The following is a 14,046-nucleotide window of genomic DNA, read 5'->3' on the forward strand; positions in this document are numbered from 1 at the left end:
GTTACCTCATTACCGAGCTCAGTCCCTGATGCACGCGATTCTCTTGACTACAATTCCACTATAATCGCTTTCTCTTGTGAGGGCGAGGAAGATGACGCAAAGTGTTAGCTGATCTGAGGAAATTAAGTGCAGTGGTATTGTAAAAAAAAATGGCGTATGGCTTCTAGTGCCGGGAGTGACCGAGGACATGTTCGGCTCACCAGGTGCGGGTCTTTCGATTTGACTCCCGTGGCGACCTGCGGGTCGTGATGAGGATGAAATGATGATGAAGACGACACCTACACCCAACCCCAGTGCCACATAAATTAACTAATGCTGGTTAAAATTCCCCACCCTGCCGGGAATCGAACCCGGGACCCCTGTGACCAAAGGCCAGCACACTAACCATTTATCCATTGAACCGGACAATGGTTTCGTAATGTGAAATTACTGCACAAAATTATTATAGAAATTGGCTGGGATTTGGGAAGGGGTGAATGATGATTGAAATAAAAGCCATAATGCAGGGGCAGAAATCTTACCAGTAACCATCAAAACTGAAATAACTTATTGATACATTGATTTACATTCCTCTCTCAATTCATCCGTCCAGTAGGCTGATAGATATAATCTAATACTGAGTAGGTCTATATAGGTTGCGGGTATAAACATTGCGGTAGCGAGATGATTAGTAGCACATACAAGTGAGAAAATTACAGACAGGCATTATTTTTTCTGAGAATTGGCTGTACGTCGCACCGTCGCGACGATGGGATAGAAAAGTACTAGGAGTGGGCCGGAAGCCACCTTAACCTTAATTAAGGTATAGTCCCAGCATTTGCGAAAAGGCATTCTTGATGAAAAAGTATTGGCTAAAAAAGTTTGGAATATCATGGTGGCAATGCAATAATAAAGTAAAAATAAATAGAAGTAGTACCAAAATTCAAATATCTCGGAGTTACTCTTCAAAAAACATTGGCATCTTTTTTTTTTTTTTTTTTTTTGTTGCTAGTTGCTTTACGTCGCACCGACACAGATAGGTCTTATGGCGACGATGGGATAGGAAAGGCCTAGGAGTTGGAAGGAAGCGCCCGTGGCCTTAATTAAGGTACAGCTCCAGCATTTGCCTGGTGTGAAAATGGGAAACCACGGAAAACCATCTTCAGGGCTGCCGACAGTGGGATTCGAACCCACTATCTCCCGGATGCAAGCTCACAGCGGCATCTTTCAATAATCATAAAAAAGAAAGAGAAAGAGCAACATCAGTAATAAAAGCAATGTACAACTTTGAATAACCACAAACAACTCAATAAAAACAGCAATGATACAATTTAAAACAGCTATAGCACCAGTAGCAACTTATGGGATTCTATATAATCTGGGATAAACTTAACATTAACGACCTGATAACGCTAGAGAAATTTAAAGCTCCTTATATGAAACGAATCACCGAGCTTGATAGCTGCAGTCGCTTAAGTGCGGTCAGTATCCAGTATTCGGGAGATAGTGGGTTCGAACCCCACTGTCGGCAACCCTGAAGATGGTTTTCCGTGGTTTCCCATTTTCACAGCAGGCAAATGTTGGAGCTGTACCTTAATTAAGGCCACGGCCGCTTCCTTCCCAGTCCTATCCCTTTCCTGTCCCATCGTCACCATAAGACCTATCTGTGTCGGTGCGACGTAAAGCCAATAGCAAAAAAAAAAAAAAAAAAAAAAGAACGAATCCTGGGTATCTGGAAGATAGCACCATCAAGACTGACCTATTCTTATTCTTATACCGCTTTTCCCACACCTATGAGGTCGCGGGTTCGAACTGTGTCACACATATGTGGATTTAGCGCCGTTTTACGACCGGATGCCCTTCCTGACGGCAATCTTATATGGAAGGATGTAATCACTATTGCGTGTTTCTGTGGTGCTTGGTAGTGTAGTGTGTTGTCTGAATATGAAGAGGAAAGTGTTGGAACAAACACAAACATCCAGTTCCCAAGCCAGAAGAATTAGTCAAGCACAATTAAAATCCCCGACTTGGCCGGGAATCGAATCCGGGACTCTCTGAATCGAACGCCTCAACGCTGACCATTCAGTCATTGAGTCGGAATCCATCAAGACTGACCAATGTCTTACTAAAAGAAACTTTCTTCTTAGAAGCCATCAGAATGCAAATACACCTGCCAGACACTAAGGCCTACGAAAACACATTCCAGATTCTCATAGAACAACGCAGCTATATCTGGAACGTGGACGGATGACTGGAAGCAAACAAATTACGAGGCTCGACACGTAATAACGCGATATGTAACACATGGTTTTCATCACAAGTTCTACCAAAATAGATATTTCATGATCCGAATAAAAATTGTGTTTGTGTGAATTGTACAATGAACACTGTGAAAGATATCACGCAAATATCTGCAGTGAAAGGCAATTATCAATAACAATACTAGGACTAGAGTAATGTAATATACTTTTTGTATGTTGCACATTGTGCGTATTTTCATTAATAATAAGTTAAATGCAATAATAAAGTTACAGAATGTTGTTTATTGTATCACAGAGACACACAGCCTTCAAATGTAAACTTTTATAAAGTCAAATGTGTTTCTTCGAATATCTAACGAAAATAAACAGTAGTAGTCTAATGAAAAAGTTACATTGTGTGTGTGTGTGTTCCTTTTAGTGAAGGCTGTCCTTTCTTCACTCAGCCTTAGTACCGTGTATGGCCTCCGCTAGCACTCTTCAGGTCACTGATACGCTGTGACATGATTGCGATCAGTACACTGACGTCACTTTGAGGAAGAAAGTGAATTCTGGCCAGTTTATATAATTGATACGCCGCCCCTCTCATATAATTCCTCATTGATGTACCTCGATGAGGGCGAGCCTTGATGTGGACGAAAATAACCCAGCATCATGTTCATCCCTGAAGGGTTGTACAGATGGTCAAAGTATGCCATCGGTATACTCCTGGCCAGTTATCATCCCTGGAATCAGTAGCGGCGACAAAGGGGGGCGAGGGGGGCACTTGCCCCCCCACTTTGTAGAGAAAACATTATTTTTTTATTCCATATTAGCCAGCTGAAACTAGGAATTATAGGAATTATTAAAAAAACAATTTGTGCAAATTTTAATTATTAACAAAATTATTATCGAAAATACGCACAAAATGTCGTGCGTCACGGCTAACCGATTTGTATAGTGCCACAGCAAGTAGTGGAGACTTCGCAAATGCCATGAGGAAGGGTAACAGGGGTATATTTTTTGCCAAGGTCGTGAACACTGAGATATGATTCACCTGCTTGCCGCGCGCATTCGTTCAGTCTGGCAGTCTCTTTAATATTGTCTGTTAGTTTCTTAGAGTGTAGTCAAATACTAAATGATTTTTAATTTTATAATCATGCCGTACTTCTATTTAATTGTAATACGTGTGTAATATTGTTTCTTTGGTGAAAGTATAGTATTGAATCAAAATCTCAAAAAACTATTAATGTCGCACTTAAGTTAGTAAACTCTTAACCTTTACCTTTCTGTTGAAATTCGCTCAATGAGCATCAAAAACCTTTTTTTTTTTTTTAGCTTTTTTGTTCAGTTTTGATGTGTATAACCCCCCACCCCCGTTATATCCCTCAACCCGGCTCCTTTCTGTTGTCTGTATATTTTTTTGTCCCCCCACTTCTAATCCCCAATCGCCGCTACTGCCTGGAATTGCTATCAAAGCTGCACGACGGCCATGCATAACCCCAGCCCAGCACCTCCAAATGCGTGTACCTATTGAATATGCTGGTACTACTTTCACCGCATCCTTTACGTCTTCACACGCTTTGTCGTCCTGTACATCCGTCTTTCATCTGCAAACATGACATTACGCCTTTTATCCAACCCCAATTCAGATGACGGATCGGCCATCTTCTCGTCTCAGCACGATGACTTCTCTAGTGGAACACGTCGAATGGGTCAAAATGACCTTAACTGGACACTACTCAGCCAACTGCGTACAGTTTGTGCAGATACACGAACCCCGGTTGTCCCCTGTAGTTGTTGAGCAGTCGAAGTTGGTTTCCCGTGCGCTGTTACGCGGATGTGGCGTTGTCACCTTCAGTCTGTCAGTCACATCATTGGTCTCACGATAACCCCTACGATGCGTATGTACACCCTGAATCAATGCCATAATTATGGCTCGTTCAGACTGGGAAATACGTACTGCACATGAAAGGTAAATAGCTGAAGCTCTTGCTGAACTGTATACTCTACCAACAGTGTTCACCTCAAATTGCATAGATCATCCCAGGCTCAACACAGACCGTAGGTAGTGACATCTGCTGTTTAGTAAATAAGCAATTGAATTACTTATTTGTATACAGTGTTATCTACCACTTACAACAGGACTATACACACCATAATACCAATATAAATGGTCCGTTATTGGACATTATAAATTTTCCAGCTAGCTCATTCTTGGTTGCCAGCGTTTCGCCCTCGTGTGCTAGGGTGGGCTCATCAGTTGGTACCTAGCACACTTACCAATACGCTGGCTAGTGCATACCGTGGAGGCCACTGCGTAGGCTAACTGGAGCCACCGGCAGTGCCAATGCACTAAGAGACTTTGTCTCATCACTAAAAATTGATGCCTGCTTGGCCATCAGATGATATAGATGTTGATTCCCATAGGGAATCTGTAATATTTGTCCTGAATGAGCAAATTTATAATACCAATATAAATGGTCCGTTATTGGACATTATAAATTTTCCAGCTAGCTCATTCTTGGTTGCCAGCGTTTCGCCCTCATGTGCTAGGGTGGGCTCATCAGTTGGTACCTAGCACACTTACCAATACGCTGGCTAGTGCATACCGTGGAGGCCACTGCGTAGGCTAACTGGAGCCACCGGCAGTGCCAATGCACTAAGAGACTTTGTCTCATCACTAAAAATTGATGCCTGCTTGGCCATCAGATGATATAGATGTTGATTCCCATAGGGAATCTGTAATATTTGTCCTGAATGAGCAAATTTATAATACCAATATAAATGGTCCGTTATTGGACATTATAAATTTTCCAGCTAGCTCATTCTTGGTTGCCAGCGTTTCGCCCTCATGTGTTAGGGTGGGCTCATCAGTTGGTACCTAGCACACTTACCAATACGCTGGCTAGTGCATACCGTGGAGGCCACTGCGTAGGCTAACTGGAGCCACCGGCAGTGCCAATGCACTAAGAGACTTTGTCTCATCACTAAAAATTGATGCCTGCTTGGCCATCAGATGATATAGATGTTGATTCCCATAGGGAATCTGTAATATTTGTCCTGAATGAGCAAATTTATAATACCAATATAAATGGTCCGTTATTGGACATTATAAATTTTCCAGCTAGCTCATTCTTGGTTGCCAGCGTTTCGCCCTCATGTGCTAGGGTGGGCTCATCAGTTGGTACCTAGCATGAGGGCGAAACGCTGGCAACCAAGAATGAGCTAGCTGGAAAATTTATAATGTCCAATAACGGACCATTTATATTGGTATTATAAATTTGCTCATTCAGGACAAATATTACAGATTCCCTATGGGAATCAACATCTATATCATCTGATGGCCAAGCAGGCATCAATTTTTAGTGATGAGACAAAGTCTCTTAGTGCATTGGCACTGCCGGTGGCTCCAGTTAGCCTACGCAGTGGCCTCCACGGTATGCACTAGCCAGCGTATTGGTAAGTGTGCTAGGTACCAACTGATGAGCCCACCCTAGCACATGAGGGCGAAACGCTGGCAACCAAGAATGAGCTAGCTGGAAAATTTATAATGTCCAATAACGGACCATTTATATTGGTATTATAAATTTGCTCATTCAGGACAAATATTACAGATTCCCTATGGGAATCAACATCTATATCATCTGATGGCCAAGCAGGCATCAATTTTTAGTGATGAGACAAAGTCTCTTAGTGCATTGGCACTGCCGGTGGCTCCAGTTAGCCTACGCAGTGGCCTCCACGGTATGCACTAGCCAGCGTATTGGTAAGTGTGCTAGGTACCAACTGATGAGCCCACCCTAGCACATGAGGGCGAAACGCTGGCAACCAAGAATGAGCTAGCTGGAAAATTTATAATGTCCAATAACGGACCATTTATATTGGTATTATAAATTTGCTCATTCAGGACAAATATTACAGATTCCCTATGGGAATCAACATCTATATCATCTGATGGCCAAGCAGGCATCAATTTTTAGTGATGAGACAAAGTCTCTTAGTGCATTGGCACTGCCGGTGGCTCCAGTTAGCCTACGCAGTGGCCTCCACGGTATGCACTAGCCAGCGTATTGGTAAGTGTGCTAGGTACCAACTGATGAGCCCACCCTAGCACATGAGGGCGAAACGCTGGCAACCAAGAATGAGCTAGCTGGAAAATTTATAATGTCCAATAACGGACCATTTATATTGGTATTATAAATTTGCTCATTCAGGACAAATATTACAGATTCCCTATGGGAATCAACATCTATATCATCTGATGGCCAAGCAGGCATCAATTTTTAGTGATGAGACAAAGTCTCTTAGTGCATTGGCACTGCCGGTGGCTCCAGTTAGCCTACGCAGTGGCCTCCACGGTATGCACTAGCCAGCGTATTGGTAAGTGTGCTAGGTACCAACTGATGAGCCCACCCTAGCACATGAGGGCGAAACGCTGGCAACCAAGAATGAGCTAGCTGGAAAATTTATAATGTCCAATAACGGACCATTTATATTGGTATTATAAATTTGCTCATTCAGGACAAATATTACAGATTCCCTATGGGAATCAACATCTATATCATATACACACCATACCACAGAACGTGCCTAATCCCACAACATTCGGGCCTTTTATGAGCTGTATAGAATGAACACGCTGGAAGACATAGTGCCTGTGAACTGGTTTCAATAGTAATGCCGTTTCATACGCATTGAGAAAATATAATTCTATTTTTTACGTCACACTAATTACTTTCACGGTTTTCGAAACGGGTTGAGAAGAATGGGTTCTTAAAATAATAATGGACTCTGGAGGGTAAGATGCTCTTACGGTAAGAGGTGTAGCAAAAGAAGAGGCCACAAGGCACTTGTTGGATAGCTAAGTCCACTTGCAGAGGCTAGCAGACTGAACGTCTAGGAGAAATAATCTTCAACGGGTATGTATGTATTGTACCCATTGTTTCGTTCCAAGGGAACAATATGTTTCTATGCAGGCCTACGCACGTAAGGTTCCAGTTTTTTGTGAAGTACTGCACTATACTGTAGGTGTTCCATTTCGTCATAGTTAACTTCAAATATTCTTCTGTTTCCTTCAAAGGACTCCGGTGGTCAACTTCACTTTAATGCAAATGACTATGCGTTCTCAACTTCTATACAGCCGACTGGCGTTTAAAGAGGCTAAAAGTGAGAATCTCGTGCTAGTATCAGCAGACTTCCTGTACAGGGACAACTCAGAGCAAAATTCCAACAATCCGTCGTTTCTTAAGAAGAGACAGTAATAACACACGATTATACTTACTGTCTTAATGCTGGCGTCAGCGGTCACGTGTTAGTGTGATACCTTCTTGTGGCCCGACTCGCGGGTTTGATCTCACTCTAGGTCGGTGACCTTCTGAAGACAGAAAATATACAGCACACCACGTCATTTTAATATCTTTGGTATTCGCTCACACATCTAACGGGCGAGTTGGCCGTGCGGTTATAGGCGCGCGGCTGTGAACTTGCATTCGGGAGATAGTGAGTTCGAATCCCACTGTCGGCATCCGTTTTCCGTGGTTTCCCATTTTCACACCACGAAAATGCTGGGGCTGTACCTTAATTAAGGGCACGGCCGCTTCCTTCCAACTCCTCGGCATTTCCTATCCCATCGTCGCCATAAGACCTATCTGTGTCGGTGCGACGTAAAGCCAATAGCCAAAAAGAAAAAAAATAGAAAAACAACATTATCTTGGCATTATAATCTGCCTAAATAAATATAGAGTTCCTATTTCACTGTTAGTAGAGTTGACTGTATTTAAATTTCTTCTGCCTTGAAACAGTATCAATTATTTAAATGAAATTGATCAAAATATCTGCCAGTAAACATTCAGTTGCTGAATACCACGCTCTAAGTGGCGGTGATCATTATTTTAAGAGGAAGCAGGAAGTTCAAATGGTCAACCATCCTCTGTTAACACTAATCAGAGCAGAGGGGAATAGGAAGAAGTCCGACCTTCCGAAGAGTGATTGTATCGGCAGAAAAATAAATAAATAATGAGAAGGGCCATGAAGGGCGTGAAAGTGAAAACCTCCGAAGGACTAGTAAGCCTAATATCGTCGGGGTTGGAAGAGAACAAAAGTTGACAAAGGGAGGTCAGCTATGAAGGTGAAAGTGAGGAGCCTGGCACAAGAGAGTGGAAGCAACATCAGGCTCTGTTTGGGGCACCGTGGACGCCAACCTACGCTCCCAAGTTGTTATTTATTTATTTATTTATTTATTTATTTATTTATTTATTTATTTATTTATTTATTTATTTATTTATTAACTAGCTGACGTACCCGTGCTTCGCTACGGAATTCTACATTGTATATATAATTGTAGATTAAGTAGTTTACATGTTGTGAGTAAGATTATATTAAATTGCATAGCTCTTAATGTTAGCCCAGAAACGCGACGGGAAAGCCATCATACGTCTTTCCTCATGTAAAGATTGGGTTAGGAAATTTTCATTGTAATGGCAGGCCCACTTGCCTACTACTAGTCAATCGAATTGGGCAGTTGTCATTATAATGGCAGATACTGCCTCTCCACCTGCCTTTTCACATCCTCAGAAAGACTGTCTTTGTGGTTTTCCCAAATTAAATCAACATAAGTCATTACAATGAAGTCAGTAGGATTGTCGCGGTTAAAAGCAGTATACGAGTAAAATACTCGATCAAATGAAAAACCACACATTTTCTCACCTTTAACGAACAGTACTACGCTGGCGAACTAACAGTCCATAGTTCCCGAACTGGATTGACGAGGCTACAGACAGCCGTAAACACTCCTCTACTACTAATACTAAAATGTTTTCATTCCTCCCTAGAAGGGGGAGGCGGGTCTCCTAGACGGTGACGCCGTCTCTCAGATTTGTTACGGTGAAGGAGATGTGCGGAGTGCCATTATTCATTTAAGTGTGCACACTGCTCATTCCAATCAGCCCTTCAAAATAGGGATCCAATAGCTGGAATACTATGATGAACCAGTGTGTTACTTACCAGTAGTATCAGAAAATTTATGTACCAGAGGAATGGCATGCTAAAGAAGAAAGTTATCTAACTTCCCAGCTACTTCCCGCCAATATTCAGACAGGCTCCGTACGCAGCAGTAATCCCATCTGTCGGAGATGAGTGGTAAACAAAAGAGACAAAGCATATCACAAAAATCAATGGTCAATGTAATGTTATTGTCGATCACTTTTATGAGCTTTCGACATTGTAGGCCTTCACATTTAGTTCCTTTCCGACCCTGGGATATTGGGGCATTTAATGTAAAGGGAGTCTTCCTTTCTTTTATGATTCCCTCTTGTCTTATTCTCCAAGCGATCCTTCCTTTACGACCTCCCTTGGTCAATTCTTGCTCTTTTCTTGCCCCGACAGTATTATGTATGGAGGCCTAGGGAGTCTTTCATTTTCACGCCCTTCGTTGCCTTTGTCTTTCTTAGGCCGATACCTTAATTTTTCGAAATATCGGAACCCTTTCATCTTTTCTCTCTGATCAGTATTATATAGAGGATGATTGCCTAAGTTGTACTTCCTCTTAAAACAATCACCACCACCACCATAGTCGATACGTAAAACTGAACGAAACACAAATGATAGGAAATTGTATTCTCTATAACTTCAGTTGTGTAGTACTTTTTTATAGGATAAATAACAAAGGTATTTAAAAATTAAATTTCAGCTGCCTTCCCCTAAACTACCATTCCGTCCATCGTGAATAAAATTATTTATAGCCTAGACTAGTTTCTTATTCCCCGACTTTACCGATTATCAATAAATTGTCTTCAGCCACTTTCTCGTGATGCCCGTACAGACAGACAGACAGACAGACATGACGGAAAATTAACAAGTGCATTTCCTTGTTACTGTGGACACGACTGATACAAAAATATCATTCTTTTTACATTCTGAGCAATGTACAGACAAAACTTTTAATATATATATATATATACAGATTAATTGTCCAACTCGTTGGCTGAATGGTCAGCGTACTGGCCTTCGGTTCAGAGGGTCCCAGGTTCGATTCCCGGCCGGGCCGGGCATTTTAATCGCTTCTGATTAATTCTTCTGGCTCAGGGACTGGGTGTATGTTCCGTCCCAACACTCCCCTCATCATATTCAAACAACATACCACACTACAAACCACCACAGAAACACGCAACAGTGCTTACATCCCTCCATATAGGGTTGCGTCAAGAAGGGCATCCGGAAGTAAAACAGGGCCAAATCCACATGTGCTACGCAGTTTGCACCCGCGACCCCACAGGTGTGGGAAAAAGCGGTAGGAAAAGAAGAAAAATACATACAGATTAATTCATTTATTTACTTACGTAATGGGTTTTAGTGCCGGGAGTGTCCGAGGGCTCCATATAAATACTGCGGAGAAGTTTGGAATTGAACTCAGGCTTTTGGCACGCAATCCAGTGATTAGAAATTGTATACCACCACCTCCCCTACCCTGCCAGCCAGCATTCTGATGGGGAATATATTTTCGACCATCGCGACTCGAACCGCCTAACCACGGTGTCAGACCATTTAGACTTGACGCCTTAACGATGATGATGATAATAATAATAATAATAATAATAATAATAATAATAATAATAATAATAATAATAGACTAATAACCTATGGCATGTAAAGAAAGGTAATATTTCCGCCGTACCAAATGGCCTGCAGATATTGGGGGAGGGGGGCATTTAAATAGTGACGAGAACCTCACTGTACTGCTTGCCTTTCGTGACAGAATCTACTGCCTCTCATATCAGCCAGCTACTCAGCTGAGAACAGGAGTCGAATCGCAGTCATCTTGTCACTACTAATTTATCAAGTTTCAATCTCCTAGCTCAGAAACACATTAACTGCTGAACCGGGGATATTAGTGTCGTCAAACATATGACTGTTATGAAGTGCGATTCGTAGTTGTCATCCGCGTCATCACGATTCTTCTTCTTTTCCTGTCGCTTTTTCCCACACCTGTGGGGTCGCGGTTGCGAACTGCGTCGCACATGTGGATTTGGCCCTGTTTTACGGCCGGATACCCTTCCTGATGCCAACCCTATATGGAGGGATGTAATCACTATTGCGTGTTTCTGTGGTGGTTGGTAGTGTGGTATGTTGTCTGAATATGATGAGGAGATTGTTAGGACGGACACAGTACTAATATCCAAGTGTCTGGAAGATATTGTATGTGAGGTCAAAATCCATCGTCGACTACATTTAAAATAATTTTACCAGGTGTTCTACTTGAACTACATGAATTCCCTGCTGAAATTACAAAGACAACATATCAGATAGACCAATAACAAGACGGTTCTTAAGATTCCAGTTATGCAATAGTGATTGATTCCGTAACTGAAAAGAAAGGAAGGAGTAGATTTCCGGATCATCAATGACTGAGTGTTGTTCTTGACAATGTTGTTCGGTGACAATTGCATAGAACTGGGACGGAAATCGCCGTGGCCGTTGTTAAGGTACAGATGCAACATTTGCCTGTCCTGAAAACGGGAAACAACGGAAAAACGTTTTCACGGTTGCCGATAGTGGGATTCGAAACCACTATCTTCCGAATGCAAGCTTATCGCTTCACGGCACCGAGAGAAAAGGAATGCAAGGGCAAAGGAAGACTCTTTTCGTTTCTCAGACAATGTTATCGGAACGAGAAAGAAAAGAATTGACCGAAAGAAGTCTGAAAGGAAGAAAAAGCAGCATCAGAGTGACACAAGCATATGGAAGTACTGACAGACAAGAGGGATCTGTGGTCTAAAAAGTTGTGTGCTTCTGGAGAGCAAATTAAAAAGCGGGACTGACGACTACAATATCTGAGGATACTTTATAGGAAAACGAACAACTTAACGAAATTTTACTCCCCATTTCTTCCTCTGAGTCATTTCAGTTTTTGTGGAAGCATTATCATATACTAACTTAATGATAAAGGAAAGCATACAGGCCATAAAGGTCCCTGTAAGAGCGGACGATGCTTGCAAATGAGTAACCCTGGCTCTAGGTGTAGAGAGGATAGCTAAATTTCTTCATGAATTACGCTGACATTCATTTCTGTTGTAGGCTAAGAGAACTCATTTGATTCTCTAGAAGCTGTAGGCCTACTCTATTCTAAATATCACGACTAACTAACAGGGAGTCGAACTTACGTCCTTCCGCATCTACGAAGCATGATTAGGCATATCAGGTTCCAATGGTAGTTGACTTATGTAATAAGACGTTCACATAAATGTTACAAAGCGTAAATCGAGTATGGATGTTTCAGGCGGAGTCAATCCTTCCTATGATTCCTCTTATGATTCCTTCTAACTTTTTCGTAATTATTTTGGATCGTCAGTATATGTGACTTGTCCTAGTTTTACGCCTGTCTGTCATGACACCGACCTTATGTTGTATTTCAGTGGAGGTGAGTACTGCATTGTGTTGTTTGAATATGAAGAGTTGTGTATTGAGACAAACATAAACAATCAGCCCCCTAGCTACAGAAATTAACCAGACACCTAAAATTCCGGCTCGACCTGGAATTGAACTCGGGATCCTCCGAACCGTAGGACGCTACGCTGGCCTTTCAGTCAAAGAATTCAATCTTCTGGACAAAAATCTTATATTTATCTTGCTCAAAGTTCATATTTCTCTATACTACTTGCCCTATGGAGATATTATTACCTTACTGTGGGGACTGTACATTGAACAATTCCTATTCTAATGGTATATCTGAGAGGTACTTACCATTTTCGGAATGGTGACGGCTTTAGAGGAACACTGCTCACCAAGAAACTGGCGGCTCTACTGAGGTGTCGGGTGAGAGTACTGTTCTCAGAGTAATGTGCCCGCACCTGCGCCACAATACTAACAACTTCGATCAGCGCTGACAAGTCAAGAGTAGAGTGCAGGTTTCGGAGTTCTTAACAGCCCATATTTAATTTTCAAACTTACCAAAATCTGGGGACTGTAAAGACAAGCTTAGTTTACCTGGAACGCTCAGTGAGTTACTCCCGTGTAGGTGGTGTAGAGTAGGTATCTGTTGTCCGTCGTAAAAAGCGACTACCAACGGAATCCCAAGGGCTATCAACTTCTTTTGCCGATATCTTCATTCTTCGAAGAACTGGACATCTTCCATTTTACTCTGATTACTGTTAAGAGAGGATAGTTGCCCACTTGTACTCTTTCTTAACAATAATCACCACCATCATTTCTGTCAAAAAAAATTGAAACAGATTTCCGCTTCTGGAGAGGCACATGATCATGGAGTTAATTCAGCCTACAAAAGAAATGAGTACCAGGTTAATTCCTGGGTTGAGAGACAGCCAGATAAAAAGACCATACTATTTCACCCACAAGGAAATGAGAGATGGCGAATAAGATTCACCACTTGTGATAGAGCATGAAGAATTATGCCTCTACACAAGATATTAGCTGGTGAGTGCAAGAAGAAGAGCCGACAACTGCGAGAAATTGGAGAACCGTAAACGTCGCAGAGATTTTGTTGAGGTAGCAGAAATCCTTGGGATTTCTACATTCTACCAAATGAATGGAGAGTTGCAATAGTAGGCCCAGTGTACAAGGGAAAGGGAGACACACATAAAGCGACCGGGCGAGTTGGCCGTGCGGTTATGGACGCGCAGCTGTGAGCTTGCATCCGGAAGATAGTGGGTTCGAACCCCACTGTCGGCAGCCCTGAAGATGGTTTTCCGTAGTTTCCCATTTTCACACCAGGCAAATGCTGGGGCTGTACCTTAATTAAGGCCACGGCCGTTTCCTTCCTAAGCCTTCCCTCTCCCGTCGTCGCCATAAGACCTATCTGTGTCTGTGCGACGTA

At 42.2% G+C, this 14,046-nt stretch overlaps 1 protein-coding gene across 1 annotated transcript in view; it reads right to left on the bottom strand.

Annotated features, from left to right (window-relative positions):
- Positions 1 to 13,039, bottom strand: part of LOC136858023 (tubulin alpha-3 chain) — a 141,930-nt gene extending 128,891 nt beyond the window's left edge. The window contains exon 1 of the mRNA XM_067137227.2: positions 12,957 to 13,039. Coding sequence (XP_066993328.1) covers positions 12,957 to 12,959 — 3 coding nt within the window. The 5' untranslated portion in view covers positions 12,960 to 13,039. The remainder of the gene's footprint in view (positions 1 to 12,956) is intronic.
- Positions 13,040 to 14,046: the final 1,007 nt, after the last annotated feature.

The sequence above is a fragment of the Anabrus simplex genome, chromosome 1 (genome assembly GCF_040414725.1).
Source record: "Anabrus simplex isolate iqAnaSimp1 chromosome 1, ASM4041472v1, whole genome shotgun sequence".
In the NCBI taxonomy this organism is placed as follows: Eukaryota; Metazoa; Arthropoda; class Insecta; order Orthoptera; family Tettigoniidae; genus Anabrus; species Anabrus simplex.